General features: G+C 46.4%; 8 protein-coding genes across 8 annotated transcripts; 5 read left to right on the plus strand and 3 right to left on the minus strand.

Moving 5' to 3' along the window:
- Positions 1-167: 167 nt before the first annotated feature.
- On the plus strand, positions 168-2,130 carry BDV38DRAFT_278659 (Zn(II)2Cys6 transcription factor domain-containing protein; the record flags this gene model as incomplete). The annotated part of the gene is made up of 5 exons (XM_032058797.1): positions 168-286; positions 346-909; positions 966-1,175; positions 1,232-1,494; positions 1,559-2,130. 5 exons carry the CDS (start codon positions 168-170, stop codon positions 2,128-2,130), a joined length of 1,728 nt encoding a protein of 575 aa, XP_031917938.1.
- Positions 2,131-2,564: 434 nt separating this feature from the next.
- On the minus strand, positions 2,565-3,246 carry BDV38DRAFT_268160 (cytochrome P450; the record flags this gene model as incomplete). Its single annotated transcript, XM_032056721.1, has 2 exons — positions 2,565-2,707; positions 2,763-3,246. The coding sequence occupies 2 exons, from the start codon at positions 3,244-3,246 to the stop codon at positions 2,565-2,567; spliced, it is 627 nt and encodes a 208-aa protein (XP_031917939.1).
- Positions 3,247-6,796: 3,550 nt separating this feature from the next.
- BDV38DRAFT_278661 (cytochrome P450) lies at positions 6,797-8,517 on the minus strand (the record flags this gene model as incomplete). Its single annotated transcript, XM_032058798.1, has 5 exons — positions 6,797-6,965; positions 7,015-7,181; positions 7,234-7,341; positions 7,404-8,251; positions 8,313-8,517. 5 exons carry the CDS (start codon positions 8,515-8,517, stop codon positions 6,797-6,799), a joined length of 1,497 nt encoding a protein of 498 aa, XP_031917940.1.
- A 672-nt stretch (positions 8,518-9,189) lies between these two features.
- Positions 9,190-10,010, plus strand: BDV38DRAFT_236583 (uncharacterized protein; the record flags this gene model as incomplete). The annotated part of the gene is made up of 2 exons (XM_032053473.1): positions 9,190-9,251; positions 9,326-10,010. Exon 2 carries the CDS (start codon positions 9,685-9,687, stop codon positions 10,006-10,008), a length of 324 nt encoding a protein of 107 aa, XP_031917941.1. The 5' UTR covers positions 9,190-9,251; positions 9,326-9,684.
- Positions 10,011-11,787: 1,777 nt separating this feature from the next.
- Positions 11,788-12,681, plus strand: BDV38DRAFT_278662 (zinc finger MYND domain-containing protein; the record flags this gene model as incomplete). The annotated part of the gene is made up of 4 exons (XM_032058799.1): positions 11,788-11,806; positions 11,878-12,388; positions 12,454-12,541; positions 12,604-12,681. 4 exons carry the CDS (start codon positions 11,788-11,790, stop codon positions 12,679-12,681), a joined length of 696 nt encoding a protein of 231 aa, XP_031917942.1.
- A 6,056-nt stretch (positions 12,682-18,737) lies between these two features.
- BDV38DRAFT_295710 (uncharacterized protein) lies at positions 18,738-20,331 on the plus strand (the record flags this gene model as incomplete). Its single annotated transcript, XM_032062760.1, has 3 exons — positions 18,738-18,929; positions 19,225-19,604; positions 19,662-20,331. 3 exons carry the CDS (start codon positions 18,738-18,740, stop codon positions 20,143-20,145), a joined length of 1,056 nt encoding a protein of 351 aa, XP_031917943.1. The 3' UTR covers positions 20,146-20,331.
- A 73-nt stretch (positions 20,332-20,404) lies between these two features.
- Positions 20,405-22,201, minus strand: BDV38DRAFT_236586 (cytochrome P450). The gene is made up of 5 exons (XM_032053474.1): positions 21,981-22,201; positions 21,074-21,924; positions 20,913-21,023; positions 20,691-20,857; positions 20,405-20,637 (listed from the first exon to the last, which is right to left on the minus strand). The coding sequence occupies exons 1-5, from the start codon at positions 22,177-22,179 to the stop codon at positions 20,463-20,465; spliced, it is 1,503 nt and encodes a 500-aa protein (XP_031917944.1). The 5' UTR covers positions 22,180-22,201; the 3' UTR covers positions 20,405-20,462.
- Positions 22,202-24,298: 2,097 nt separating this feature from the next.
- Positions 24,299-24,960, plus strand: BDV38DRAFT_278665 (uncharacterized protein; the record flags this gene model as incomplete). Its single annotated transcript, XM_032058800.1, has 2 exons — positions 24,299-24,494; positions 24,578-24,960. 2 exons carry the CDS (start codon positions 24,299-24,301, stop codon positions 24,958-24,960), a joined length of 579 nt encoding a protein of 192 aa, XP_031917945.1.
- Positions 24,961-25,185: the final 225 nt, after the last annotated feature.

Genomic DNA, 25,185 nt, shown 5'->3' on the forward strand with positions numbered 1-25,185 from the left:
GAGATTCCATTCCAGTCCAGGGCTAAATACCAGTTGCACGTGATTCAAGTCATGGGCGCGGAAGATCATAGATCCGATGTGACGTGGATTAAATCAGTAGTCTGGGGAAAGGATGCGGTATAAAGTCTTTCCACGTAGCTTTTGAAGGGGAACTCCTATCTCTCTCCATGGATCCGAAACCTCCCTCTGTGGCTGGCAAGCCAGCTGCATATGGCTATTCTTGCGCCACCTGCGCCCAGTCCAAGCGCAAATGCGTTGTTCGCGCCGCGGGCGGCCCGTGTCAACGGTAGGCCGAACACCCTAATTACTATAGTAGCAAGCAAGCATTGAGACTGATCTCGCCAGGTGCCATCAAACGAAGAAAGAATGTACACCGGCAAAGACGGTACGACGGCGAGGAATTACGAAAAAGCCTGCCGCTACCTCGAAAGCAAATCGACTGGAAGAAAAGATAGACTACCTCGTATCTCTGATGAATGATGCAAAGGCCTCTTCAAAGCAAGGCATCAACCAGAAGAATGATCCGGTACCAACTTCGGAACATGGATATCCCTTAAACCACCCCGATGGGGACCAAAATAACACATGTACACCAGCTACGATAGGCTCAATATGCTCACCAGGTATAAGTGAGCTCACCTCACATGAGTCAGAAGAATGCCTCAATCACTTCCGGACGTTTAAGTTACAATACTTTCCATTCGTTTACATTCCCTCCGAAAAGAGTGCTGTGCAACTTCACAAAGAGCGACCTTTTCTTTGGCTTTGTGTCATGGCCATCAGTACCAAGTCCACCGCTCGTCAACATGATCTTGGTCTTAGAATACGTCAAATAGTAGCACAGGAGATCGTAGTTCAATCTGATAAAAGTATTGATCTTTTATTAGGACTGCTCACATTTATTGGCTGGTAAGATGGCCATATCAATATCCGAAGAAGTTCATGGTCTGACTCTTGAGCAAAAGGGCGAGCTATCAGTTCCACCAATTCCATCCAAAGCCTTTTCTATCTGTCTTCACACATCTTGCGACATCATTGGTCTTTGACCTTGGTCTGAACAAACCAGTCCAAGTAACGACATCGACCTTCAATCTTAACCAGTGCCCGCGACCTTCCACACCTCGTACTATGGAAGAGCGCAGAGCAGCACTGGGTTGCTACCTGGTGACATCGATGTATGGTGAATACATTCCCAGGACAACACGAATATTTCTTTGACCTATCTGAACAGAATATCTTCATTTCTTCAACAGATCGAAATATTTCGATGGACACCACATTTGGAGGAATCCTTGCAAATTCTAGACGAACAAAAGCAATGTGCCAACGATGAGATCCTGGTCCAACTGGTTCGAATGCGTCTCATAGTTGAGAAAAAAAGAGCTCAGTGGGCATGGTTGAATGATACACCCGGAGCTGTTGGACTCGCTGAAGACGCAACCGCCCTGTTCTCTGACGTGAAGGTTGAAATATTCAGATCTTCACCGAAAGACGGTACGCACTTTACGCCTTATATTCTTCATCCCTACGTTTCACCCGAAGCTAACTCCCCAGCCAGTGGTTTTACTCCATCTTTATAGTAATGAGCTCGAAATCACCGCCTCCTTCTTATCTTTCACTCCCAGCGATGTCAAAACATCCCAACAAGACCATCTTTATCAGGCTCTCACATCTATTAATTCGTGGTTCAATATTTTTCTGATGATACCCCCAGCAGAATATGTTTCGTTCACTTTCGCTATTTTTTCCCAGATCTCTCGCTGCCTTCTCGCCCTCTACCGCCTTGCAACACTCGATGCTCCAAACTGGGATAAGAATCATGTTCAACAGACTGCAAATCCCCTTTCTATTTTGGATCGGCTCGTCAATGTTCTAGAGCAAGTTCCTGCCGTTGTTGGCATTAACAATAGCAGTTATCCTAATGGGGACATCTTTTCTCGGTCTGTCGAGATTCTTCGATCTGTTCGCCCTGAATGGGAAGCGCAGCTGGGCTCCGATGATATAGGCTCTGTTGAGCCTTCTCCACACGATATCAATGGGATTCGTATGCCGGATGCTTCATTCTTTGGAGATGATAACCTTTTTGATAGCTGGTTAATGGAGCTTGTGTCTTCGACTTTTAACTCCTGATCCTTGCAATGAGACCGGCGCTCTTCGTACAGGCCCGTTTCTTCAAGTTTTGCTATAACATGTCTCTAATTCTCTGGTTCTTGAATTAGTCTAATAATATAGTCAACATACAAAGAAGGATTGTGAAGGTTAACCTATTTTGAATATGTTCTTTTTGAATATTGAATATAGCTTCTGCCCACTATATAACAGACTTATTGTATAGAACTAAATAGCATAGATTGTAATTGATTTAATAGATCATTATAGAAAAACTCAATAAACGCCATCGACATATTCTACATCAACAGCATATTCTTTAGCTGCCAGACTATCTTGGGAGTGGCACTCGCACAGTATCAACCTTGGCCACAAGCATTTCGACAAAATCCACATTGATGCACAACCATCCTATTACCCAGATAAAGGCACAAACATATAGACCACCTTTCGTTTCAACAAGCGTTAATCCTCTTAAACACTAATTTCCCTTCAGGCGGATTACCAGTTATATTGAACTTGTCAGCTACATCGTATCTCCCACCAACAAGTTCCAAACGGGTATCCGCAAGCAGTGCGAAAACCGCCAATTTGATTTCTGCAAAAGCAAGATCAGCATTTCCCCATCGACTCCAATCCTCTCCAGAACATACCGGCAACGGCCAGAAACCTCCCCGGACAAGCCCACCTGCCCAGCCCGAATGAAAGATGGCCGGGATCAGTAGTGGAAGCCGCTTTCTGCTTCTCTACCCAGCGTATACCATCGAATTTCTTCGGATCTCCTTCATTATAACGCGGGGACCGATTGGATAATGATACCAGTGGTAAGATGAGGGACCCTGCCACCTGTCTTAGGAGCCTGTATGTGGAGAGTTTACGTATCAACGCACCTTTGGGAACGATGTAGTCTCCTAATTGGACATCCTTGCGCGCCATTCGTACTAGGTTCACGGCGTCACCTTTCATCCGGAGGACTTCGCGGATAAAGGAGTCCGTGCGTGAAGCCTTCCTGAGCGTTTGCATGTCGAGCTCGGAGATAGGGATCGGTGAAGTGTCGCGGCTGGTGAGATCGTGGATTTCCTGTCGTATGATGTCTTGATATTCGGGGTGCAGCGCTAATTGGAATACTGTCCACATTGTGATTGAGACACTGGCGTTTATTAATTAGCGTACGTATGAACAAAGCTGTGGGGGTGCTCACGTCTGATGTACAGAGGCGAAAATGAACATGACAACTAGTCCGAATATCCAAAGTCGGGATCTGAAGGTTATGTGGCCATTCGTGGCTGCACTTGTTTGAACCAGGATTCGAAGCAGAGATACCTTGATAATGAGAAGTTAATGTATGCCGTAATAGATGATGAATATCATGATAAAAGTGTTCTCTTACATCGTTCTTAGAAGGCTTCTTGCTGGAGTCCTGTAAAGCGGCCGATATCTGCTTCCAGATGAGAGGTCCAAAGGCGATCCCGAACCGAATCACGATCGTGTATATCACAACCTTTATACTGGTCTGGGGTTACTTGTGTCGGTGACCAAAGTGAGTTTCTTAAACGTACCATGTTACTTTTTGCCATAGGATGGGGAAATATTGGGCTAGCATCGAGCGGCTCCGAAAGGTCCCTATCAGCTCTGCAACGCCTTCAGCAGTGTCAACTACAGTGTCTCTCTCGAACGATGGTAATATGTCCTTTAGATGATAGTTAGCCTCATTAAAGTAAAGTGTCGGGTTGAGGTACATTCATCGCCAAAAGTTATTGTCATCATTGCCTCTGCGACTGTTCTCTGCAGGTGAGGTAGCAAGTTGACGGGATCTCCTAAATGGCATTTTAAGATCTCGGCTGCATTTCTTTCGAATATAGGAGACACTACTTCAGGGTTAGATTGGGGCAGATAGGCGAGCATGAATACTCTACCGCGATGAATCATCGTGTCCAAATGTTTTGTCAAGAGAGTGTTAACCACAGAGTCGATATCCTGGAAAATGGAATTGCCGAACAACTTGGGTAGAAATTCAAGATTCAAGATCTAGGGAACATTTTAGCAACTGTACTTATCTTGTGATTAGTTTTGATGTGTTTATAAAATAGGCCAACCTTCGCTATCCCAAGCTCAAAGCTAAACGTTGCCTCATCTGTTAGGACTCTTGGGGTTAGTTCATCGGACACAAGGTATTCAACCTGCAGGGTTGTGAGTATTTGAAAGTATATATCAGTAATACCTAAGGAATGAACATACTCTCCCGTCTCTATGCAACCCAATCACTGGACCATGTTGTTTAATTTTCCTTTCCAATGCTTCGACGAGGCTGTTCTTCCTCTCGTCCCGCTATATGAAGGTTATACAAGCACAGGCAATGGACGGGGGAGAACACGGACTGTAAGCGATACAATTGGTGGCGTGCGAGGCAAAGGACGCTGAGCGATGTCAACAACAAATAGTATCACACGCGAACCAATAGTTCGAACCTTTAGGTACCTCAACCAGGCACACCCTCCCACACCAAAGGCGATGAGAAAGATAATATTTGGGATCTCAAGACCTGGATTCATTGTTGCGCGATTCGAGTTCTACTTAAAATTTACGGTAAGCCGGTCCTTTTGTATTTAACGTGGCCATTTGAAAGTACACACAAGACAGTATATATTGTTAAATCACACGTCACCAGCAGGCCTTGGCTAGGATCCTTTTAGGGAGTATGTAACCTCGTACAAGGATCATCCTTTCTACACTGATGACTGTGTGTGAACTGTGAGATTGCTATTGGTGACTTTTAAGAAACCATGATCTATGCTGGAGGCCTAACCTTTCCTTGGTAGGCTAAGGTAGGGTGAGTTACTCTTCTGCTTGCTAAATACCCCTTGGTAATCACGGTATCTAGAATGAATTATAGTAAAAGTAACCCTTTTTTAAGCAATCCGGCGATGCGGAGCCATACGAGAACTTAAATCTTACACACTGCAGTTGCTTATCAGACTTGTGGGTAAAATTTAAGGATCGCCCCTCGATACATCAGGCTCGAATACTATTTTGAACCGCATAGAGCTTATTCCATCGAGGTGGACGCTATATGTCGGCTCTTAGTCGTGGTCCCGCCAAGGGCTATACCCTTCAACAGCTGGGTCAAAGGGCAACAGCAACCTAGAAATAACCATTTCCGATACTTTCTTCCAATGCAAGACATGCCTGAGGATACGGAAGGCACAAGAACAACCAAGACTCCTGTAGCTTCTTACTGCTTTTTTACTACATAGCGGTCTGGGGCAGGATACGTATCAATTGGTTAAGGCTACCCATCCCCGCCTATGTGGCCAATAAGGCACGCATATCAGATGTTGTGTGACACGACCATGTTATGAAAATGGGCTACTTGACTCGACAGCTGTTGTACACTTCTGAGTACGTCATAGCTTAGGTGATATTTGGGATGAGATAACGTGTAATGCTTGGCCAGATCAGAAGATGCTCAGGGATCGCGCAGGGTCGTCCAGCAGACAAAGGGACCGCATGTTTGACCCTTCTTTTTTTCCAAGGCCCACCACGTTCGTGTTAATTATTTAAGCAATTATGCCTGGGGTAATTTAACATGCAGGGCCGCGATAAAGGGTAAAAAGCAGGACCTGGCTTAATTCGAAATATTCGGCAATCCAAGGCTTGTAGAATGGTCGTGGATCCTGGTCATTGGTTATTTAATATTACCCGGTATATAATATCCACTGTTGAATCAGTCTCCTAGCAACTGCTTCATTGGATGAATATATTGCAAGATGAAAGGCCAAGGGTCATGTGCCGCCGTGTTTCTATTAAGTTAATGAGCTTCGGAGCGGAGTCTATATATCTCGCCTTCAGGTATTCTATATTGAGATAGGACATATAGCGCTCCTGGCCTTGTCACAGGTGTTGAAATCCTCCATCAAGCACGAGAAAATCGATACCTGTACACGAAGTGACTCTCTGCTGATGCTAATGTATTCTAGGGGTATTCGGTGTTACTCTGGATCCAGGCTATATAATTTTCCACGGTGTATCCGTAATGCTTAGGCATGTTCATGAAGAAGATGGACTACAACAGGATTCTATCCCATCTGCAGGCGATGCGCTACGTCGCCGAATTTATGCACCAAACAGGATTGCTCAGTCAGTTTTGAGACGTCGAGCAACCTGGTCACTACAAAAGGGGGACAGATGTGGAAGATGACGCGTAAACGGTCACACCAGGGAGGATGTGGTCAAACCCTCTCAGCACGCGCACCAGTATCTACGTACCAGAAGACACTAGAAGGGGCCAGAGACGCAGGATGGGGATTGGAAAGATAGGATTCAGCAGACTGTTAGGTGGCGGACAGGTCTAGTTGTGATAAAAGCTTTCAATTACTTCCTTGTGGGCATATGGCGTTTTACGCTTAGATTCTAGGCTCTTTTGAAGCACCTGCATAGCTAGATGTACAATAGTTAGGCTCGAACAGGTTAATAGAATCTTGATTGATTGATTGATTGATTGACATGATCATGAAGAAATACACACAAAAGAAAGAATAATATGAATTAAACCCCAGATCAGGTTATTTGAAGATATGCTTTCGGTATGCAACTGGTCGCATGGTATACTACGGTACTTTGGTTGACTTGAAAAACGCGTGCCTAAAGGAAACATTTCTCTTAAACCCTCAGTGATCGCATATATTAGTCACAGAGCATTAGTGACCAGACTATGCACTTTGAGGGCATCCGAATCTGGCAATCCGATCATGAAGTCTCGCGTTATACGCATGCTCTCTGGTGGTGTGTTGTAGATCTCAAGGTCAAAGCGACGAACTAAGGCAGCGAACATCTGGTACAGCTCAGAGTATGCTAGGCTGTGAAAGTCAGTTTTATGTGATACCCATTAATGACTGGAGGACTTACTTCATCCCCAGGCAAATTCTGGAGCCTTTCGAGAAAGGAACCAAGAATTTGGTCAGTCGTTCACCCCTGCTCGATGCTTCTAACCACCGTTCAGGATTGAAGACTTCTGGGTTAGGGAAGATAGTCGGGTCGATATGCATGAAATATATTGACTGGCTGACTGGTGTCTAAATATATCGTGTTAGATCACAGCAGTTCCATAGGCTCTGGGCAGCTTACCCCTGGAGGAATAGTATAGCCCTTATATGCCAGTGCTGTTGGCGAAATCCGCGGCAATCGCAGCGTTACGCTATGCGCCATGCGGAGAGACTCGTTTATAACCGCGGTCTGGGGCACATGATATCAGTGTTCCCTATCAATACTCTCGAGCTATTTTGAAAGAGGCATACTAGATATGGCAAAGCTTCTAGCTGAGCTAGAGAGGCGTGGCCGGTCGAGTCCAATATGACCGTCTTTAGCTCCGCTCGTAATTTCTCTAGACGTGGTCCATCTCGGTAGAGGTAGTAGGACCCGGTTGTCAACACTCTTGCTGTCGTCTCCGTACCTGCACCGAAAACAACCATGGCCTCATCCCGGACCCTTGGAACCGTCCTTTCCTCCGGTCGCACTGACTCGGCACAGAGGGCATCAAAAATTGTTTTCCTCGAATTGGCATCCTTCCCCTGGTCTGTTTCCAGAGCAGATTTGGCCATCTGTTCTATCATGCGTTTAGCTTCCCACAGTCCCTTTGAACTCGGCTGCGCCCATTCTACCAGTCCTGGGACGGCATCCGCAACCATCTGCACGAAGAAGAAGAAACGTGCGAAGTGACACAAGAATCCCGCAGAAGCAACAGCGTCTCGGAACTCATTTTTCAGATCCTTTGTATCTAGAAACCCCAGACTCTCCCCGTATGCATAGTGTGAGATAACATCTGCCGTTAAAGCAGCGAATATGTCGTCCAGAGAGACCACGCTTCCCGTTTCGTGCGCCTGCGTGAGTCGCTGGCATACTTTCTCGACTTTATCCTGGACAATATGATCCATACCCATTACAGACCGCTTTGAGAAGAATGGGTTCATTAATTCTCGGCGGTAGCGGTGACGATCATGTTCGACTGTGGCGGCGGTAGACAGGGGAGTAGCAAATGTTCGGACTATATAAGGATCTTTCGCCTGCCCTTTTGAGGTATAGATAGGGTCAAAATAATATGGATCCTTGATATGAAGCTCACGAGGATTGATTCTCACAATGGGGCCTTTTCATTCTGTTGTTAGACATGTGTATAGCTTAAAGAACCCCCTGGCCGAGGCACCTACCATACTGATCGTGCATTCTCTGCACCTCCCAGAGATACTTCCCACCTTTAACGACATCGTAGTAGAATTCATACAGATGTGTCAGAGCAGCTAGCTTTGGCCCGGGAAACTTGCTAAGAGGGTGAAAGTAAAGGCGATAGATGCTCCTGGCGACCAGGTAGCTGACGGTAGTAAACAGCCCGGTCCAAAACAAGGGTAGAGTCATGGTGCTACACCGTGGCTGGCGGACGCATCTTCTGGTCTCCAGTACGAATTTAGAAACGAAACACGACCAGCCCAATATGTGGCTTCTTATAAGCAAGCGTATGTCGTGCGGGGTTTGCCCACTAGTATGGTCTACTGTCAAAAGTTCCACCTGACAGGTTATCCCATTATTTCAATTGGTCCATGGCCAAGGCACCATGGCACTGCATGCTGCATGATTTCACCTTCTAACTGAAACGTCTCCTCTCGCCCTTGGTTTGTCGGAGGAGCTACCTGGTTTGAGTAATGTGTCCGGGGTGGTTGATTTCCTGTGATTTTCTGCATCTCCATGTCACCTTATCACATCAGATTATCTAAAAAGTCTGGTGCTCGTTCCAGCCTTTGGTTCGATTTCATAGCTAATAGCAGTGATCCACAATAATAGCCAATACCGGTGCTTGAAGAACTGTCATGAGACAATCTAATTTATAGTGGCGGTTTAGATCAGCCACCAATGAGCCAACCACCTTAAGAAACAGGATTTCGGACGGGCAGTAAACTATACTAAGGCTAAGCTTCATACTGGAACGAATAGTGCTGACCTACTCAATAAAGACGATAGGAACTCCACCAGCATTGCTGCCCATTCTTTCCTTTTTCCTGTCACTCTTTATGAGATTATCAATGAAGCATAGGAAACGCATATTAAATAGTCTGTTACGGATAAATCAACCTTGCTTATCACTACGCGTATGACTATCCCGTAGCTGTTAGCTTACCCCTGTAGGTCTGAGGGCCTCGTTGGCTTAGTACTGCCTGGAAATAGATACCTTTGAGTAGATCGGAAGTTTACTACACATTATATCCAGCAGCCTCTTCAAAATCCAATTCCCCGTTCCGCAGCACGTATTTCTTGGTGGTCAACCCGGGGCATACCACATACACGTGCCATCTAGTATTTTCTATTCCAGATACGCCATCACGTTGGCTGGCCCACATCTCGCTCTAACCAGTCTAAGTGCTCTGCTCTTCCCCGATCTCCCTCGCTAGACTCCCTTCGCGCCAGTGCTTGAAATCATGGTTTGACGTCGCGCTCGCGCTTGCAGTCCGTTTGTTTGGGGTCAGACCTGAACGTGAATTCGGCCGATTAGCAAGTGCACCAAATGTAGAAGCGGTATATTGGGATGGAATGGCAGTTCTACTCAAGTCATTTGTTGTATTCGCCACACCTGTCGCATCGCATAGAGAATGGGCTCATGTGACGGGCAGTTTGAAGTGCCATGACGCCAGATTCGGGGCCATCTTTGGTGGTTGGTCTAGCTGGGAGCGAAGTCTGGAGAGGCGTTGGGAGGATGATGATACGTGGTGGGTAGTACTTGGTGAGAACATCTTATTCTCACATATTGTGTGTATATTTACTTTTCAGAATACGGGGGAGAACGGGGGACTAAAGGGGAGGCATGGTAGCCCCAGGGGTGAACAAACCCCGGAATCGGAAGGGCTCGCATTGTAAAATGGTCGAAATGGTCGGTTCATTGACCTCGAACTTGTTTGTCCGTCGATGGCGATGCGATCGTTATCCACGTGACCTATTTCTAGCGCTAATCCTGTTTAGAACATCCAATATCTCCTTTATAGCCTGAGGCATCAAGGCATGGGGCATTGTCAACATAGGAAAACCCAACTTTCGGTATGTTCACACAGTTCGCTCCCATCATATATCACTACCTCACTATGCACTATGGTTTATTATTTACCAGATCCACTGGTCTATATATCTTCTATATCTTTTGTAGATACTAGTAGTTCTGAGAGATAACGGATCGCTCGTATATTTTAATGCTAATACTTAGTTTCTCGATTCTCCTTCAATAGCACGTTCCCCTTTGAGTATAGTCAACTTCGCCCAGCAAGACAAATGCCATATACGGCTATGAACGTGTGGCTCCAGTGAATATCCGTGGAGCGATTTACTCCAAATTACCAGGTTTCTGAGCCCAATCGGCTTTCCATGGACATTAAACAAACCTGCAAAATGTCCTCATATGTTGATAATTCCGCCCACTGTGCTGGGTTCTAGCAACACACCGCTAGTAAAGCTTGACCTAAGGCCAAAAGTCCACACCATTCTTGCCAAGCAGCCTTTGTACTATATACTATAATTTTGTCGCTTACTATTTCGACGCTGTTGCGAGTCTGGGACTTGGTTTTAGCGGTGGGTCTCGAGCACCTATGCTAGCAACATCATAATATTTAGAAAAGTGGTCAATTCAATACCGTGAGCTAATGTAATGTCTCCAAACCCACTCACTGCTAAGCCCGATAACAACACATGTGCGGATGATTCGAGCAAAATCGGCCCAGTGATAAGAGGAGAAGTCGCGTCAAATCCCCGAACTCGGTCGGGTTGCGACCCTATAGTAGGGCTTTGGCAATTATCTGGGCGGCCCGATATCCCCCTGCGGCCCTGCCCTTGAGATAAAGTTAAGCTGTTAAACGTTTAGGGTTCCAGTCGGCAGAGACCCTTAACAGAGCCGGATTACCGCTTGTGGAATGTTCGCCAGAGAGTCGGTAGGCAAATTCTGCACCTTTTCTAAACAAGGAGGTGACAGCGTGAAATCATTGAATCAGTCTACTAGGTACTCGTAGTTCTAGAATGAGACAGTATCCCAAAGTCTATGTTCGGCATGTCAGCTCAGGAAAGAGGTCGCTCAAATAGTCCGCAGAGCGAACCAGCCTGGCAGGCCTTCCTGGAAGCGCTGCCTTCTCCTTGTGGTCATATTGCGCTGCTGTCTATGTTTCGGACATTATATATCCTGCCAAGGGATACATTCCTTTTTTTATTGTCGATATTATGTCTTCCCACTAACCCTACATATAGCCAGCACTGTGAGATATCCTACATATGAAACTTTAGCTATTCTGGTGTGGTAGTGCTGACTGCTGTACTGCTTGCGGGAATCACGTCTCCAAGTGAATCCAAAAGGAGCGGGAGGATGCATATTCACTGTCATGGGTTCTTTGTTATTCTTTGTCTGTGGGTTTTGTTTGAGCCAGACAAACTGGCTCACCCTCTTCTTTTCCTCACTTCCTCTCTTTTCGTCTATTTTCTTCTCTCATGATCCCGATCTCACTCATCGCTCTCTCCCTACCTGCCCGATTGAGTACTATCAAATACCCTCATATGTTGACATATCAAGCACATCAGCCACATCCCCAGAGACCAAAAACCTTTGAAAGCTACTGGCGCTGTGGACTGACGTCTCTCATTCAATTTCCCAAGAATACCACCATGGGTCGCTGGGGTTGGCGTAAGTCTTGCCACCAACTACTATCACCTTGCCGTGAAGCTACAGCTTGACTGACCCCTGTTCATCGATAGGCCTTTTCGAGGGCGATCAGGATCTGGATGTCGCCTGTTGCCTGGCAGCATCCCTGGGATTTGAAACCAACGACTGGGAATACTCAATGAGCTCAATGGTGCACCAGACCGATATGCTGGCTGGTGAGGCTGCACGCGCGTTCTACAGGACAGAGGAGTACAAACGCGAGCTGGAGAACGATATCCTGCCCTATGTCCGCGCGAAACTAGACACTGACAACCTTGGCTACAGGCTCTTTGCTACTTCACGCACCCAGGAGAACGGTCAATCAGTCCCTTCCACCGCAAAATATAGGACGATCGTCCTGGGAGCGCTCATGATGCGTGCTGGGGCCAGAATCAGGCCTGAGGATCTCCAACACCTGAAGGACCTGGTCCCGCAGGTTCATTGCAACTCACAGTTTGTGTCGCCATCATTCGACGAAGGGTTCCGTACTCCCGGTCGGGCTCAGTTTCTCGCGGCTCTAGACCATTACCAGGCCGGTGTGCCACGCAACTATCAGGAGCCAAGGTAGGTCATCATTCTTCGGATAGGTTGTGGGGAGGTAGTATTGTGTGCTGATGGCATTGTCGCAGCTGCTTTCAGTGTGGACAGGTTAAGGCTGATATCGAACACGACCTAGTCCAATGCGCAAGATGCTATGTTGCCTACTACTGTGACAAGGTAAGAGCAAGCACAATCCAGCCCCCAATCTCTGGTTTAAGTCCATGACTGATCCTGTGTAGGAGTGCCAGCGCCGCCATTGGCAGGAGCACAAAGCCAGCTGTGCTAGCCCTGAGGAGCGCAGGATGGTCAATATATAGATCGAATCGTTCCTCATTGATAACTCTTCAAATCTGCAGGTAGACAACAGCAATCTAGCGATGGTCTAAGTGCTGGCGCAGTGTCGGGTTCTTTCACTTCTGGGGCTCAACTACATGTTCTCCGTTGGCGACATACAGATTAATCTGGCGTTTTATTTGATTGTATCACAATGTTTCCAGTCTTTCATAGTCCTTTTATCATATTGAAATCGTTGGGTCCCCTAATTTTCAGGCCATCTGATTTCTGATCTAAACCCACCGGAGCAAGATATGATCGACTTCCTTCCCAAAGACTATTAAGAGCCACAACTGCTATGCAGTTCTTTTTAATAATAGGTACAGCGGAAGATAATATCAAATGATCAAATCCCCATACACCGAGACAACAAAGACAGCCATTCTAATCCAACAAAAGACGCCACGCACAACGCATAATCGTCTAACAAATTCCTCAGCGTCCCAAAAATTATCTGATCGGAAGTGTACTCATCCAGAGAAAAGATGTTTATGAAGAGGAACCACCATCGAGCCCACAGCACATAGAGAATGATCAGAGCGACACCCTCGAGATACAGAATCTACGTGCTCTCCACCTATTAGTTCCAAAGATATGGGTTCTGTGTACTTTACAACTGCCCAAAGCAAACGCCAGAATGAAATACCAGACTAGCTGTACTTCATTGCCAAACCCGAGGCATCCCACCTGTCTCGAGCAATTTTTCTTTATTAAGCTGAGCCGTCCATCAGCTCGATAGTACCAGCGCTAATCCGACTAGAGCCCACCAATGGTAAGACCAATCCGTTTTCTATACCTTTCCTATATAATCGCCAATCTCAGGGAATCAGATAGGGTTTGGGTAGGGTCTCAACCACGCAACAGCAACTCCTCTAAATTGAGGCTGGCTAGATTGTGGCTTGTTCCTGCTACGCACAATTCATGAACACTCACCTCTCGAGGCTCAATGAGCCACAGTGTCTCAACATTAATACATGATAAAAGGAGATATTAGGGTGTACGTTAAGATATTCTATTATTCTATACAACATTAGATGATCACATCCACAGGTTTTCTAGGCACATCTGATATGCATGAAGTGACATGGGTTTACCCAAGCAGCAGCCCTGAACAATACGAGTATCTAGTACCTAGCAGTAACCCGCCTGCCACCTCAGCAAAATATACTAAAATATCCAACTCACTATATAGGAATATATCTCTCCTCCGGGGGTTACGTGGCTTTTCGGGAATTGTACAAGAGCCTGTTCTTATCCAGGACTTTGATCTACACAGCCCTCGGTACCGACTTGGGTATTTCTAATACCAACAGTTAAAAGTACTGCGCCCCACTGACATTTGTGCCCCGTAGCAGGTTGCGAAAAGATCGTCTGTGGATACATGGCGACAGGTCGATTGTGGCAAGCGATCACTGCCTGTATTAGCATCTATCTGCTTAGGAAGGAAGTGATACCACGAACACCTCCACTAGTCCCACAATATTCTTTCCCGTACGCGACATTAGGAAGAAACTCATGGTTAGATTAATAGAAATTATCATGACTCCTAACTTAACTGCCGTATGAAGGTTTTAGTGGAAACTGCCGCCGGGGAGGAGACAGTGTAAATACCCACATCAGGGACAGATACGAATGAAAGTGCGTATACACGTGTTTTGGAATTTATACCCATTATTTTCTTTTCGTCTGGATAGGCATAACTGCCAATAGCCTCAATATACGCTTTGCCTGTATTGCAATCGAATCATGGGAATTTGAATAAAACCATACTTCAAGGTATACCTATGAACAATTTAACTCGATTCAAGCCACTTCAAGGTGATCCTGAACCATATCTTCCTACTCTCTAACTCGATAGTTCCTACACCTGTCGTTGGCAGTATTAGGATCCGTCAGTGAAGACAGCGTAGGCAAGATAACTGATTTCACACACACTATCCCTCCCGACTACTATTATAACTCTAGAACACGTAGCGTAAAGAACCCTTTCTAAATTCTATAGGTTATCCAACCGGCACATGAAATCAATGTTGCCCTTCTTCTAGGTTATGTTATTCGCCGGCCCAGCAACCAGCTTCACAATCTTTGTTACTATTGCAGGATGTTTCCTGATGTATTAAGTTATAGGCAGCATACTACGTATACAAGGATTCATTATCCACACACTATGCTTCCTTCAAAGATTCAGTGGCTGAACTATCAGTCGGTAGGTTGTTGATCTTCCCGGATTCCGGGGGGATTTTCACCACGATCTGCAATGTGATGAGTGACATGAGGCTTGACAGGAGCTACGGAGTAGGCCATTTGCCAGCACCGAGCTAAATATGTCAAAACACAGTCATTAGTATCAACGCTGTGAAAAGCGTGCATATTTCGCAAAGAGTGATTGTCTGGAGACTATCGAACATGTTCAATCATACACCGTACACGCAATTCAGATCAAATCGCCAAGTACTACTTACTGCCTGCAAAGGGATAAAAAAACATACAACAGGAGGGATTCGCTGGTGGTCACCCACCCAACTACTAACCTCCCGGCGTGTGGCTTAAGTACGGCTGAGCGGACGGGAAGCCCTGTTCTCCACACCCTGTGGTCGTATGTGCTTGTTTACTAAAGATAAAGTCTAATATACAGGATATGATACCGGAAGAATCATTTCTCCGGACGAAATGGCGTGGAAGTACGCGAACTTTGTCGATTGCTTGCTCTTTCGAAATACTGATACACTGCTATCCTAATTCTAGATAAGCACGACTCTTCAAGTCATCCTAGCCCATATAATCCCGGCGCTTTGGAGATTATCGATGACTCTTATAATAGTCGTTGACCATGGTCATGTGATGACACGTTCCTTGAGCGCGAGGAGGTAACATACTAAATATATTTGAAAAGAGGATTCATAACTTATAATTTCCAATAATAGGACGATTAAATAATATTACAATCTGAAAGACTTATCCCCAATATTATGTTGTCCGGTCACTCTATCTTACTAAATGTGTTGTGGTGTCCTGCGGTACTAGTACTGCATCCAAAAATATATTCCCCGGATATCGTGCACATATTCGAGAGTCTGCTATCCAGAAAAAATCTCTATAAACTTATAACCACACCACAATCGCCATATTCAGCTTTCTGAAGCATACTACGGCAAGGATATCATCCCAATCCGGCTTGCCACACTGAAATTACTCAAGTTTTAGTGAGCTTCGTCATGAAGAATTTGGATTGTTGTGTTAGAGCCTCATAAGCGTGTACTGTGTATAAGGCCAACAAGTGTTGGGCCCATGCAATTATTTTCTATGACATCCCTCAGCAATATGGGTTTAAGTTTCCCTGTTCTAATGATGCAGGTTCAGTCTCGGTTGTTCTCCACATGGCCCTTTAATTTCAGACTTTACAGCGCTACTGCAAATGCTGCCAGCCTGCCACAGGCATTGTACTCCATAAGCCCACCGAGAAGCTCGTCTATAGAGCTTGGCACGAACCAAGTTCCGAGGTGAGATTAATGTAGATTGAGGAAAATTTGCATGGTTCAACCAGACCTATGCGTTTATCGGTGCTGAGATGGTAGAGGAAAGCGGCAAGTGGGGAATCGCTGAGACGATATGAAGAAGTTACAAGATTTAATCTGTTTATATGGTCCAGCTGTTGAATGGCTAACATCATAAGAACCCACCGGCCGGGTCTCCGAGTATATCAATCGAGGTAGGCTTTTGCCACGTGGGAATTGCCATCTCCATCACACATTTTTGAGGATCTTTGCGTGGTTACGGTTTTTCTCGGACAGGAATATATAGGCATGCTTAGGTTTTTCTTTCCTTTTCTTCAACCTTCAGCCTTTCGGCAAGCCAGCGTTCTGGATGAGGCTTGGAAACTAAATCTTCTCCCTTGCCGCAACATAATTTAGTTTTCAAGATTTATGTAGGATACCGATTCCCCCAATACTGCAAAACTAAAGAGCTTTCCACAAGCTGTAGGGCTGGAAACGAGGGTGGCCTGTATTTTCATGGAAACTCATTGACCCAGAGAGCTTCATCGTGGGGCTCAGTGGGGCAAGAACTCCTAGCCGAGGGCTGCAGAACTTTCGATGAGTATATATAGACCGGAATTCAACTCCGGAGTACACAATATCCTATGGTATTTTAAGCGAATGGACTATGAAACTTTATTCTAGGGTGTATGAAAAAGAGAGCAATCACTTTCCGCGGATGCGATGCTCAATGAAGATCATAACACTCCCATACTCCTTGTCTCCGATGCAAGGAAATCACCAAAAAGGGTTAATCATTTTGGATACTGTGCTTCTTACCAGAGGAAACAAAGCACTGCATCGAATTGGAGCTGCATTTTGGCCAGTTTTGGGCTTGCAGTTTTTCAACACGCCGCCTCGAAAGAACTTGTCGAAAGAAAGTACCACTTGACAACCGAAAGGGAAGGAGTTCTGCTCCGTAGCAGCGAGTTGAGAATGTCCGCAGTATGACATCGAGCTAGGTGCCCCGGAAATCCTCCTATCGGCGCAGCCACGTATAGTCTCTCCAAATCCCGACAAGCGACTTGCTGTTTGAGACATCACTTGGTTTTGAAGAGGGTCAAAATGAATAGTACCCTCCAAACTTAAGGAAACTGTAGCACAAAAAGCCTTACTTTCGCCTTAACTGCCGAACTCAGAGAATTTACTTAATGCAAGAGTACTTTACTGCGTGGTTGGACAACTTGCGCTCGTTCGAGAGCCGCATTCCGGTTACCTCGTCAAACTACCCTTGCCTGTCCATGTAAGAGATAAAGTACGTACTCCTAGTGTTGGGTGTCGGGGACCATCGAGAGGTAGAATGCCGAGGGCCCTCTTGCCGCGGTCCCACAATATTAGATGTAGATGTCGGTACTCGGTAGTTGCTTGCATTGATAATTTGATTCCACTCCATGATAACTACTCAGCATGAGCCATGCTCTAACTCTTGTGTCCTGACCTAGCTAACCTTGTTGGAATTTGAGGGGGCTGAGGCAGCTACCGAGAGAATGGGAAATTACGCTGTGGGCTTTTAGTCAAGATATTGACTCGAATCATAAGTGTGGACCCTTGAAGGCTCTGAGCTAGAGCAGGACTTTCCTCTTTCAACTTAGATCAGAAAATGTTTCGGCCAGTGGGCGTCTCATGAAAGGTTAGGGCCCGCTTGGTACCTGAGACTTTTAGCGATTTCGGCTATTGGTGACGCTACTTCGCCTGGGTGGAGATGTGGGGATTCGCATTACTCAGTACCTCGGAGTACATACGGATTACACGCGGGCCAGACTCGAAAAAATTCCCTAATTTTGATTTGCAACGTCGGAAAATCTCACCAGCACTAAAATAGGCCCAGTCGAAGGATGGGGACTAGTAAATGACAGCAGATTTAGGGCAACAGGAAGAGTCTGGTGTATGTCCGTTGACAGATCATATGCTGTCTACTTAACTTTCGACGTTGACAAGTGGGGGTATGTCAAATTAATTTTATTTTAGAAAAATAGAAGACCCCTGTCCGCTATAATCTTAATTCTATAATCGAGAAGATTTCGGTAGCTGAATTCTTGGAAAGCCATGGATGGCAGGAATGGCAACCTCGCTTCTCAGCCATGGTAGGGCTAGATCTGCCCCCGGGGAGGCTTCGTTCCCCACCGGAACCATTCCTTCATGACTCGATCTGTGCCGTCCACAGGCTAAGAATGTTTCGATCCCTAGCAGTTTCATGGCTCGTGAAAGCTCAGCATCGTTGTAGATCCCAACCTGTTTCTGTCATTGTCATTTGTATCCTTATTTCCCCTCTGGTTGCCATGTAAAACGGATCTTTTCGCTTTTCTTCTTGCGACAGGATAGCTATACGCTCTTTGGTTCTTACCTGGGGTGTGATAGGGTTATTCCTTTCGCCTTCAGCTACATACACACACACTCCCTCTCTCTTCTTCGTGTCGCCGTACTATCGACACTTCAGCACTACCTCGGCAGTCCAGATTCTCATCACCACTTCACTGGACCATGAACTGACCTCTCTGTGAAACAATATGTCAAGCCTTGTCATCGGGACTGCGCCGGAGGGTCTAGACTTGTCCGCCGACAGAATCGCTCAGAATGACGGCACGGTTGGGGCTGTCATGGCAATTGCCACAATTTTTGTGGGCTTGCGATTTTGGGCCCGAACGACAAATAAAAGTGCTAATTTAGCATATGATGACTGGTTTGTTTTGGTAGCATTGGTATGTATCCCAGATTTTTCATGGGAGTCATTGAACTTTTGACTGAACATTCTGCATAGGCATTCGCATATGGGACAGGCGTTTGTTGTATTTTAGGTAATATCACTGCCAGCTGCCTACTTAAATCCCCCGAGAACGTTGAAACTAACAAAGAGTGTTTCCAGGAGGCGCATATGGGATAGGGAAACACATATGGGTGGTGGAGGACAATGATGTGCTAATGAGCATGAAAGTAAATGCCTCCGCGCTTTCGCCTATAATACCTTCCTATGAAACTAATGGGGAAAATTCACAGATTATTTTCGCCTATGTTATCCTGTATGCCATAACCGTGCCCATGGTCAAATTATCCGTGCTTCTTCTCTATCGCCGAATTTTCCGCCTCACTTGGTCGTTGTATGTCTGTGCGTTTCTCTCCATCGGATATGCTATCTCAGTCTCTACCACCATCTCAGTCGCTTGCGTCCCATCATCTTTCTTCTGGACTCAATGGGTGTATCCTTTGAGTGGAGGGCACTGTCGGATCAATCTGTACCAATTCTATCTGTGGAACGGTGTCGCCAACCTGTTCACCGATGTCATCATTCTATGCCTGCCCATGCCGATCGTTTGGAGCCTGCAGATGCCCAAGGGTCAAAAATGGGCCATTAGCGGTATCTTCTTGCTCGGTGGATTGTAAGCTACGCGCCCCATCGTCATCTAAACAAGAAGTTAACAGAACTGTTCTTGCAGCGTCTGCGTAGCGACAATTGTTCGCATCTGCGCCATCACCAAAATGAAAGATTCCGTCGACATCACCTGGGTGATTGGCGACGCCATGATCTGGTCCAACGTCGAGCCCTGCATCGGTATTGTCAGCGCCTGTCTACCAACCCTTCGCCCACTACTGCGCCAAATTCCCCAACTGAGGCTCTGGGGGCTTTTCAGCAGCAGTGGCCTCACGCGGGACTATAAAATGAGCGGCGAGGGCACTTCGGGCACGGGGCTGCAGAGTACCGGCAACCAGTCAGCCTATCGGCCTTCGAATGGTAAGAAGCATCGATTTTGGCCGGAAGAGGATGAAGTCTACCTGACTACCGACGTAGGGCGTGCTAGCAGTCCTCGCAGAGAGGAAGGCGTGATCCCGTCCAACGGCTCCACTGCTTCCAGCCAGGAACCTATCGCCATGCAAATTAGGGTGAAGCAGAACTTCGATTGGAGAGAGGACCACCCATGATCTACGACGCAGTGTCTGACCTTTGACCTCGCGCTGCGCAATTTGTTTTCAGGTGATGGAGCCGGCTACCTCTGTCTGGTCATTGTCATCTCTATCATATGTCTTATGACTGTATACCCATCTATAAATATCGAGTTTTTCCTTTGTTCTTTCTTCTTTACTTTTTTTCAATAGGCGGGCCGTTTCTGAAAAGTTTGTATCATCGTAACCGTGAGATAGTTAGCCGCATGGATAGTCTACTTTTGTCAGGTCATGTGTTGTCATCTAGCCCTTGTTGATTCCCCTTACTGCATTCAAATTACTACTTATTTACACGTTTATTCGCTAACAACGCCCGTAATCAATGCCCGTACACTAAAGTTACCCTTATCCGGGTATGGAGTACCGAAATCGCGAGCAAAATCAATATTGCTCTTCGGTGTCTCATACAGCTCAATATCAAAGCGACGCACGATCGTAGCGATGACGAGGAAGAGCTCCGCATAGGCCAAGCTATACCACAATTAGCAAATACAAACACGGTAGAGGGGTACTTCGCATCTTACTTCAAGCCTACGCACATCCGACTCCCTTTTGAGAAGTTCACCAGATAGCGGTCCAATCGCTGTCCCTTAGCAGCGGCTCGGATCCATCTTTCCGGATCAAAGGCGTGCGGATCCGGGAAGATTTCGGGGTCCATAAGGGTGAAGTAATTTGTTTCGCTGACTGGGGTCTAGATTGCTGTCAGTGTCGTCACATTTTCCCCACTTAAACGGGGTCTAACTCACTCCAGGTGGGATAGTATAGTCTTTATACACCAGCGCTTCGGTAGGCGCCACTCTCGATGATCGATTCGCAATTCCGGTTGAAAGACGCAGGGATTCGCTGATAACGCCGGACTGAACTGGCATTAGCTTGCAAGATTTAGCGAGAGCAAGGTCAGACATACCATGTACGGCAGTTTCTCCAAGTCATTCCATGTCGGCTGAGAATCCGGTGTCGGCATCACTTGCTTCAGTTCCTCGCGGAGCTTGTTTCGGATATCCTCCCTCGTGAACAAATGCCACGCCCCAAGCGCAAGCGATCTGGCAGTTGTCTCGGTACCTCCAATCACCAAAGCAAAGCCCTCATTCATGAGCCTATGCGCGGATCGCATATGTTCCGGCATGGATGGCGCGGCAAGCGTGTCGATCAAAGTCCCACTCCCAGCCTTAGCATTCGCCTTTTCCAGCGCAGCCGCGCCCCGCTCATAAAGTTCCTTCTTCTGGCTCGCCAGCGCGAACGCAGGGGGGTTCAACAGCTGCAAAAGGGGAAGCGGCATGACATTCATAAGCGTCTGCAGAATGGGAAAGAAATACAGCAGATGCGCCAGCTGGAAAAGACCATTGATACCATCTCGGACCTTGGCATTGAACCCCTCCTTATCAAGGTTATTGGGGTTAAACCCGTAGGCATACTGGTGGATGACATCAGAGGTTAACGCCGCGAAGGCCGCGTCCAGACTGACAACCGTGTGCGCACGACAAGCCTCCTGGAAATGACCCACGAGCTTACCCAGACTGTCACGGATCAGGTGCTCCTGGTTCTCGATCGCGCGCTTGGAAAAGAATTTTGCCACCGGTGCGCGCCGCTGCTGGTGACTTTCCTGGTCGATTGCTGAGAATCCGGATCCTTCCAGGCCGAACTGAGCGACGAGGACCGGGTCCTTTTCGCGTTTGCGAGCGCTGGAGGCGTAGATTTCATCGTAGTAATCGGAGTCCTTGATGTGGACTTCACGGGGGTTTATACGGACAATGGGGCCTGTTTGCGATCAGCCTTGGACCTACAACGTAAGTGAAGGAATTCAATAAGCTTACCGTAAACTTCATGCAGACGTTCGAGCTCCCAGATAAACAAGCCGCCTCTGATGATATTGTGGTAAAATTCGTAGCCATGAGTAATCGCAGCCAGCTTTGGGCCGGGAATATGGCTCAATGGGTGAAAATACAGGCGGTAGATGCTCTGAATCACCAAATACGTAATTAGACCTATCCCTAATATCACCAACACGGCCATGATGACGGTTGCATTACTTGCAGAGAAAGATGAAGGAACAACAAAATTCTTACTGAGTCAGTTATTATTATTACTATTATTATTATTTTTTCTATTTTGTAGCAGGGGGTCGGTCCCTGCCAGTGGCAGGAAAAGCATAAGGTAATTCCACAGCCCCTATTGGCTTTTCGAGTGAGGGTACTCTGTACAAGTGTCACCATTGCTGATGCAGCCCGCTAAGCACTAGCCTTGAGACCGTTGAACTGTCTATCGGCTGCCCCCGCTCTTCGGCCGGATTATGACCCCGTCAGCCGTTGGTGGCCCATCTTTTGCAAATGGCTATTGGCTGTACTGTTTCCTACAGGTAATAAGATAAGGACACCGTTGTTGTAGGATAGGCAGCTAGTCTCTTGGAGGTAATATGTCCGCTTGGCTTCTCCGCGTTATGAAATTTGGGTGTGATTGCTGGTAGACTCAAACAACTGCGTAGATGAAGACTCAAATATATAATGGTGGTCGAGAGAGCACCAGTTTTAGGTCGCGTTGTGTTTATGCCCTGGAATTCGACCTGCTTCTTCCTCCAACGAGATTAACAGCTTAGCTTGAGGAGAAGAGAAATGCTTTAATCAATCTATTAAGCCGAGGCCTGGTGAACTCTTAATCTAACAGAGTCGAAGCTAGAAACGGGATTTGCCTCCTCCGTACGCGACACCTAAAAATAGAGGAACTAGCGCTGAACATGTGTTGTTCAATTACTATTTACGGTAGGCGGTCAAGATACACCAAGAGCATAGCAATTTCACAATTTCCTCCATTTCCTCGCCTCGGAACAAGCGATGGTTTCCTGTTAGTTCCTCGCCATCATCTCGGCTTAGGGCTAACTGCCAAGTCCAGACCTTTTTGGCATGTGAAACCAATATCGAGATGGGCTGATTGTCCCAAGCACCTGGAGGCTCAGGATGCATGAAATCCTACGCTGGATCTAAAACTACAAGAACCGGGATGAGCTAGAGTACTACTTAACTGCCGGCATATACGGAGTCTTGGGGCTCCCTCCCCGGAACATGCGACGAGGAATGCTCGGAGTGCCGATCCCCGGAAAAGAAGCCCTAATCCTCGTTCCGACCACGGATATTTTTAAATATGGTGAAACTGCCATCGTTTCTCACGTCTTGTCTCGATTTGATGGCCCCACATTTAAATTCTGGATGGACTATTCAATGCTCTATTTCGTACTCTCCAAGCCCCACCTCTCCCGGAACCCGGACATGAGAAGTGGCCGGCTCATGCATGGAATCTGAAGATAAAAAATTCAAGGGATATTGTGTCTTGTAGGCTCTACAGTTGTTGGCTAGTTAATTGGTGTACCGTTCACACGTTCATGTTAGACGCACCTTCGACATCCAATGGTGAACGATAGATTTTTGTCAAACAGTAGCTAGTCAGAAAGAAATCAACTATCTACCTCAGACTTTCCTTCTACCTCTACGGCCGTAGCAATTGGTCCAACAAGGGATCGAAATGTCCATGTGTGCTATGGACTTATGTGTAAATATATATCAGGCATCATCGCGCCTACTACAATCTAAAAGAGCTGATCGCTACGAGGAACATAGGAATCCAATCTCCAAGGTAGCCATACACAGTTTCGCGTGCTACTAGATAAGTTCACAAGCTTTGACAGAAAGATTTTTTGACATCCGAACGCGACGGGCCTCTCAGGGTGAGTCTGAGGAACACATCGCAGGCATTGTCGTTTTATATGGTCAAAGGGTAAAAAGAAAAGAACGAAAAAGAAGGAACATTGAATGGGCAATAACATAATTTTAGCCAGGCTTTGTAGTACGGTCTCGATAATCTTTTGTCCTGCCTACCTTAGACTTATGCTAGCGTGTCTATCTGTCGTGCACAGGGATTGGTGCTTACGAATGCAGAGGTGTACTGGAGCACAAAGTTGCACAAGAAACAAAGATAGGTTGATAGACCTGTCTGTAGAATGAAGAACAAATACCATAACGGGGGGAACGATATCTACTTTGAAAGTACGCTGCAAATATACAGGACAGCCGAAAGGAAAGAAAGTTTATTCAAGTAAATAAGAACCCTGTTGTTCTCAAGACCAGATTATTATCGAGAAATAATGTCGAATTTGTCTCTTGCCATATCAACCATTAACCTGGTCAAGATTTACGTCTTAATTAGACCCAAGAGCGTTGACCTGATCAAGCAATACACAGCTCTTGCATACCAAACCGCGACGGACCAGGGGCTTAATCCAATGGCCATTTTCATCCGTTCTGGAAATGACCCGGCTTCTGACGATGATCAAGTGATAAGTGTGGAATTTATCAAACCACCTGGATCGGCGGAAGATATCAGAAGGATCCGAGAGGAGCGCACTTAACTCTATGTTTTAAAGACACGGAAATGATAGGTAAGGGGACCCATATCGCTAGTCATGGGTATGTGGAATCGGAGTCCGACTGGCACATTCGAGACGCCACATATGCCCAAGATAAGCTAGATTCAGTACTAGACAGGCCGACAGGTCGTCCGGCATGGTCAACGGAGAAAAAGCTTCACTTTGAGGGTGAGGTCGGGCTTGGACAGCTCAGAAAAGAGGGTGAATTTGGCGCCGGCAAAGAAGGGCCAGCGGAAAATGTGAGGTCGGATACAGGAAACTTGGCTAAGCCACGTACTGCACCTGTCGATGATTATCAAGACTCAACAATCAACGAGTCGATAGATCCTGGTACCCAAGCACTACCTACAAAACAACATCTGGAGGACAAGAGAAAGTAGGATGACTAGATCTTCACCCCTTTTATTCGACGGCCAATCGGCAACAATATGTCGATTTGCTAGCTTTGGCAATTGAAACTGGCATTGGTGAGTCTCATGTAATGCTCTAGGAAGATGTCAAATGCTGATCTAAAAAATAAGTACGCCGTGATTGCTGTACGGTTTAGCCTTCACCAAGGCCGTTGCCTTCTGAATTGATGTTGAAGAAACCATGCAATTCACTTC

Source organism: Aspergillus pseudotamarii (assembly GCF_009193445.1).
Source record: "Aspergillus pseudotamarii strain CBS 117625 unplaced genomic scaffold BDV38scaffold_6, whole genome shotgun sequence".
Classification (NCBI taxonomy): Eukaryota; Fungi; Ascomycota; class Eurotiomycetes; order Eurotiales; family Aspergillaceae; genus Aspergillus; species Aspergillus pseudotamarii.